This window comes from Pimephales promelas, chromosome 3, assembly GCF_988280905.1.
Source record: "Pimephales promelas chromosome 3, fPimPro1.hap1.1, whole genome shotgun sequence".
NCBI classification, from domain to species: Eukaryota; Metazoa; Chordata; class Actinopteri; order Cypriniformes; family Leuciscidae; genus Pimephales; species Pimephales promelas.
This window is the reverse complement of record NC_142771.1, coordinates 12,270,940-12,277,422: the sequence shown is the minus strand read 5'-3', so window position 1 is coordinate 12,277,422 and position 6,483 is coordinate 12,270,940. Positions and strand designations below refer to the sequence as shown.

At 34.9% G+C, this 6,483-nt stretch overlaps 1 protein-coding gene across 1 annotated transcript in view; it reads left to right on the top strand.

Annotated features, from left to right (window-relative positions):
• The first annotated feature begins 1,353 nt into the window (after positions 1 to 1,353).
• The window catches only part of rgl3b (ral guanine nucleotide dissociation stimulator-like 3b), an 18,200-nt gene continuing 13,070 nt past the window's right edge, over positions 1,354 to 6,483 (top strand). The window contains exon 1 of the mRNA XM_039662733.2: positions 1,354 to 1,661. Coding sequence (XP_039518667.2) covers positions 1,638 to 1,661 — 24 coding nt within the window. The 5' untranslated portion in view covers positions 1,354 to 1,637. The remainder of the gene's footprint in view (positions 1,662 to 6,483) is intronic.

Genomic DNA, 6,483 nt, shown 5'->3' with positions numbered 1-6,483 from the left:
CAGCAACATGTCACACAGATCCCACGGGATGCACGTTGTGTGCCAAGCAGAAAAGCCCTTCCCCCCTCGGGCGGTTCATGATCTTTACTTTATGAGGAAGATAGAAGTATTAATTCAAATATAAGACTGACTGTCAGATCCTTCATAATGTTTTTGGCACACACTACAAATCAAAGTGTTCTTAAATGCCAAACAGTTAATGCAAATTTTAACATTATAGCCTATGGCATATAATATAGCCCATTATACTATATATGGTACCTATTTAAATACATATATAATTGGCCTATACTGTAGCCTATATGTAATGGTGTACATTTCACTTTGATTTTTACTGTAGTCTATAGCCTATTTCACATATAAAATGCTCATTATCCGAGTTTTCTGATATTTAGATGTTCGCTAGCCTATATGTCATTTATTATTTGGGCTGTTTTAACATTTTGTCATTTGTCAATATTAAAATTGTTGTTTTTTTTTATTGAAACTTGCAATTTTACATCTATGCATAGACCATTTTGCAAGATGTTAACAACACTGGTCCAGAAACACTTCCTGTTTCAGTTTGTAACTGTTTTCTTTATTTCATACGAAAAGAAAACATCTTAAAGATGTTTGTTTAACTTTTTGATTCAGTTTTATATGTTCTGTTGGTTGTATTTTGTCCCAGCTTTTATGTAGTGTTAAAAAAACTGAAACAGGAAGTGCTTCTGGACCAGTGTTGTTTACATCTTGCAAAATGGTCTATAGCCTTTTATTGATATAGCCTATAGGCGTAAGTAGCCTACAAAAAGGCCATGTAAATTGTTATTAAATCAAAAGGCGCAAATAGTGATTTAAAAAAAATAAATAAATCATTAGGCTACCCTTTTTATACATGTAGCCTGGGTTTTGTTCCGGTCAAATAAAGTACATTCACAACTCAAAAATGAATGATAGCCTAATGAATGAATAGCCTCTCCATGAGTCGGTTACCATAGTAACAGTTCGCTAATCGATCGCTTATGTAAATCAGTATCTGAAATGAAGGTTGGCAAAATAAGGTTAAACAACTTCATTATAGATTAGTGATGTATAGCCTACTTCAAATAGCCTTCGTGTTTTATTTAAGCTAGCAGCGTCACGATATGGTTCGCGCGACATCAACAGGTGCGAAACTCGAAACTAGTCAGAAATGCATTCGATTCGAATTCCTTCGGAAATCGCTTTAAAGATGTCAGTTGCGTTCAGTGTTGGATATAATGGCAACGTTTATGTGTTGTTGTGTCGTACAGTTTAGACTTCCCTTAACACCTCCCACTTCATGGTGCCCTTATGAGCGCAGGTGAAACGACACATCAGTGCGGGCAGGCTGACTCAAAGGAAAGATAGACTAACATGACGAGGATTTAAGATTGGTGCTTCTGAAGTTATAGAGAATTTAAGCTGATAATCGCTTATTATTCTAAACATCTGTTTTAATATGCAGCTGTTTTAATATAGGCTAAATAACGCTTGGCTTGACTCTCAATATGTTTATTTTCTAGCGAATGCGAATAGTGCAATTAAGTTTTTTTTTTTAAATTACTATTATTTTTACTTTTATGGTTATTCGTGAGGATGGAAAGGATTATATCGTAAAAACATCCTCGTAAGAAATGGGAAAATGGGAGTTGACAATGGTAAGACGAATGATTTATTTGTGATGTCTGTGAAAAGTAGCCTACTGTACAATCGCACACATAAATGTCACTGTGTTATGAATCGAGTTGTGTGTGTGTGTTTTGCTATGCCCTGAATGCACTTTAAATAGAGTAACAGATCGTGTTCAGAAAATGTGCTGTCCCAGCACCTGACAGATATACATCATTGCTGAAAGACGAGGCCATTCAATGTGGGTCAGAGAGAGAGAGGGGCTGGATGTTACTGGGTTAAAATAAATGGCCATGAATCACAGTAATAAAATAGGAGAGACCGGGGCAAGTTGTCACAGTGGCTACACAGTATATTGGGATTTTTCTAGCATTGCGTTTTCGAAACTGGATATTTTTTGTAACTATATTTTTGTAATGCTGTTAAACCAAGTTAGTGTTTTGCAATTGATTTATTACAATGTCTGTCTGACAAAACATTTTTTTTTACCCATACCATTTTTCAATTTTTTTATTTATTTAAATAGACAATAGTAGCCCACGTTTTAAATGCATACTATAGATGCACAAAATGGTATGGTATGGTAATTTATTTATATTATAGCACAATTAAATGCAATTTACATTATCCAATGTGCTTTACAATATTAATAAAAATCATAAAAACAAACAACAAAAAAAACAACAACAGTACAGGTGTACTTAAATAGAATACTGTAAGGTAAGTGTTTCACCCATTTAAAATGATGAGATAGAGTGGCCAAAATAACAAGGAAGTACATGTCTCATATATAAAGTATAGCTACAAAATTAGGATTTAACAGAATTAAATAAAATATGATAAAGTCATAAAAACATCTCTCATGAAAATAATTTAACCGATTTCAACTTAATCTTTAAGTTATGCGAGATTCATCTTTTTTTTTCTTTTAGGTCTGTTTAATATAAGTTCATTCAAAGTGAATTGTACAGCACCAACTGATTATAAAAAATTTAAGGCAGCTGCTGAAATTATTATTTTTTTTTTTTGTAGAGAATAAAATTACTCAAAATGGAGTATGTAATGCATTACAGTAATGCATTATTTTGATCTTATTGTGTGCTGTATAATTAGCTTATGATGTACCGTCTATGTTCTGAATGGACTAATCTACAACAGCCACCAGTTTGTGCCCAGTTTGTGTGTCATGTGCCTCTGTTTTGTCTGCTGTGAGATTTGGGCTGGTGAATGTTGGCAATAGACATTAGCTGAAGTAAATGACCTAGTCAGCAGCACTTCCAGTACAGCTTTTGTTGAACAGCTCGGGAATCTGTGTTTGTTTGGCGTTATATAAAATACATAGTGATTTTTTTTTTTTCAGAGTAGATGTTATTCTTTTCTTTTCTTGAATAATAGCAATTTCTCTCCTGCTTCCTGCTATCAGATGGCAAATGCCATTGACCTGGTGTGATCAGTGACTACAGTAACTGGGTCATTCCTGGGATTCGGTAATATTTCAGTCCCTCTGATTTTTTTAAAGTGGTATTTTGTAAAAACAACAACAACAACAACAACAACAAACAGACCGTTAGTTATGTTATGTCCCTCAGTCTGAACTCAACTTCATCACGCCAACAATTCTCCTCCTATAATAATAACTCCACACATATGTGACATCACTTGCCAGAAATGACATCATTCAGGTCTCTTTAACAGTGGTGCAGAAGATGGTAAATATTATCCTACTTTTTAATTCTTATTTTGAGGTGTATTATGGTCAGGGAGGGTACTGTCAAGCTTAATAGCTCAACCCCATCACATAAAATTAAGATGGAACATGATTATTTTTCACAATTTTATTTTAGTCCATAAGTATACATAATGCACTTATTTCAAGCTGAAATATTGCCGAATTCCAGGAATGACCCAATTATTAATGTGCTGTTAAGATGAGATAGAGCAGAAAGAGCAACCAGAATGGGTTTTTATATAGGACAAGATTTTAAAAACGGCTTTTAAAGGTTCAAAAATGCAAGCAGGTATTGATTTTGAAAAGCAGGATCATTGTGCATGTGATATTACCCAGCTTTAATGATATGTTATATATAATGCTATGTTTTGTGTCCCAGGTTGAAAATACAAAGTCCCAGGTGCATGTCCTTTGAACTGAAGCGCTCTGCCTCTTGAGCTGCAGACAGGTTCTCATTAGCTGTAGTGTTTGTTCACTGGACTAAATCAAAAGACATTCAATTTTGCTTATTCATAAGGACAGACTCATGTAATATTCAGAGATATAGAGATTATAAGTTATAATAGCTGTAGGTATTAGCAATTGCTGAAGCAGGCAAGCCTTTTCAAAAAGCCACTGCTCTAAAACAAGTGGCCATCCAGAACACCCTAGCGACCATCGCAGAAACCACCTAGAACACCATAGCAACACCCTGGCAACCGGCAAATCAATAGCATCATGCTGGTCCATTTTTCATACACTCTTCTCATAGAAACCTCCCAGAAACGCCCTAGCTACTGCATAGCAATACCTCAGGAACGCCATAGCAACTGCATAGCAACACCCTGGCAACCTAAAAAATGATAGCTTCATGCTGGTGTATTTTTCATTCTCTTTATATAGCGACAAGCAGAAACGCCCTAGCAACTGCATAGCAACACCCTGGCAACTCTTAATACAACAGCACAATTCTTGTGCATTTTTAAACACTCTTACTCTTCACATAGCAACCAGCCAGATATGCCCTAGCAACTGCATAGCAACACCCTGGCAACCCTTAACACAATAGCACAATTCTTGTGCATTTTTAAACACTCTAACTCTTCACATAGCAACCAGCCAGATATGCCCTAGCAACTGCATAGCAACACCCTGGCAACCCTTAACACAATAGCACAATGCTTGTGCATTTTTAAACACTCTAACTCTTCACATAGCAACCATCCAGACACATCATAGTAACTGCATAGCAACACCCTGGCAGCCCTCAACAGAATAGGATCATACTTGTGCATTTTCATACATTCTTCACATAGCAACCCTCCAGAAACGACCTAGCAACTGCATAGCAACACTTTGTTTGCGCTCAACACAATAGCGTCTTCACTCTTCACACAGCAACCACCCAGAAATGCCCTAGGAACTGCATAGCAGTGCATCTTCACATAGCAACCATCCAGGAACGCCCCAGGAATTGCATAGCAATACCCTGGCAACCCTCAACACAATAGCATCATGCTTGTGCATTTTCTTACACTCTTCGAATAGCAACCACCCAGAAACGCCCTAGCAACTGCATAGCAACATGCTTTTCTTGACTATTTTTCTTGACTTTATTTCTCCTCAAGCACATGTTCATCCACCCGAAGCTTTGGATTTGAACAGTAGTCTCTTGTTTTGCTTGCTTGTGTTTTCACACATTCAGCTCTCCTCTTGTTTATCCGTTTAACCCGTCAATAATGGGCTGTAATTGACCGTCTTCAGTGTCATACCCGCTTCTAATAGTTTACAGTCAACAACACACAACCTGTACTCAGCAAAAGAGGTAATCCGGACTCAAAGTCCCTCAGGTGTGCTGGTGTGGACTTGCCCTAATGTTATAGTGACATCAGCTGCTAGTCAGCCAGATGAAGCTTGTAATAATGACTCTTTGTCCTCGTGTCTGTGGTTTGCAAATCCATGCTGCTTTTAGCCGAAAGCTCAGTCACCAGTGTTGTTTTACAAACAGTGCATTATGGGAAGGGTTTTTTGTTGAAAAGTGTGCATAGTATTTGATTTAGTCTCACCCATTTAGTAGCTATGTTATGTTTTTTTTTTTTTTGCTTTACTTGAATGTTTATAATGATAAAAATGTATATGAATCTATAAGGGAGTGTGCACACTATTCTAACATTTAAAAAAAATAAATTAATAGTTTTATATTAAATAAAGACGCGTTAACTGATCACAGTGATAGTAAATACATTTTTATAATTACAAAAGATTTATATTTAAAATAAATGATGTTCTTTTGGACTTTCTGTCCATTAAAGTATCCTGAAAAAAGTATGGTTTCCACAATAATATTATCCAGCACAGCTATATTCAACATTAATAATAATCAGAAATGATTCTCAAATCTTGTCTGAAGGATCAAGTACACTGAAGACTGGAGTATTGAAAATACAATTTAAAATGGCTGTTTTTTATTTTAATATATTTTAAAATGTAATTTGAAAGCTGAATTTTCAACATCATTACTGTTGCTGATTACACATCAGTTTTCAGTGTCACATGATCCTTCAGAAATCATTCTAATAAATAAATTATTATTTTCAATGTTGAAAACAGTCATGTACCATTTCCCCCCCAAAATTCTATGATGAATAGAACGTTCAAAAGAACAGCATTTATTTAAAATATAATCTTTTCTAACATTATAAATGTCTTTACTGTAACTTTTGATCAATTTAACTCATCCTTGATGAATAAAAATAAAAAATAAATTCTTACTGACCTCAAACTTTTGAATGGTAGTGATCAATGTTGCAAAAGCTTTCCATTTCAGATCAATTTTGTTCTTTTGAACTTTCTATTCATCAAAGAATCCTGAAATAAAAATGTAAAAAACTGTTTTCAACATGGATAATAATCATAAATGTTTCTTGAGCATCATATTATAATAATTTCTGTAGGATCACGTGACACTGAAGACTGGAGTAATGATGCTGTAAACTCAGCTTTGATCACAGGAATAAATTACACTTCACTATATATTCACATAGAAAACCGCTGTTTTAAATTGTAATAATATTTCACAATATTACTGTTTTTTTTTTCTATTTTTTATCAAATAATTGCAGCCTTGGTGAGCAGAAGAGACT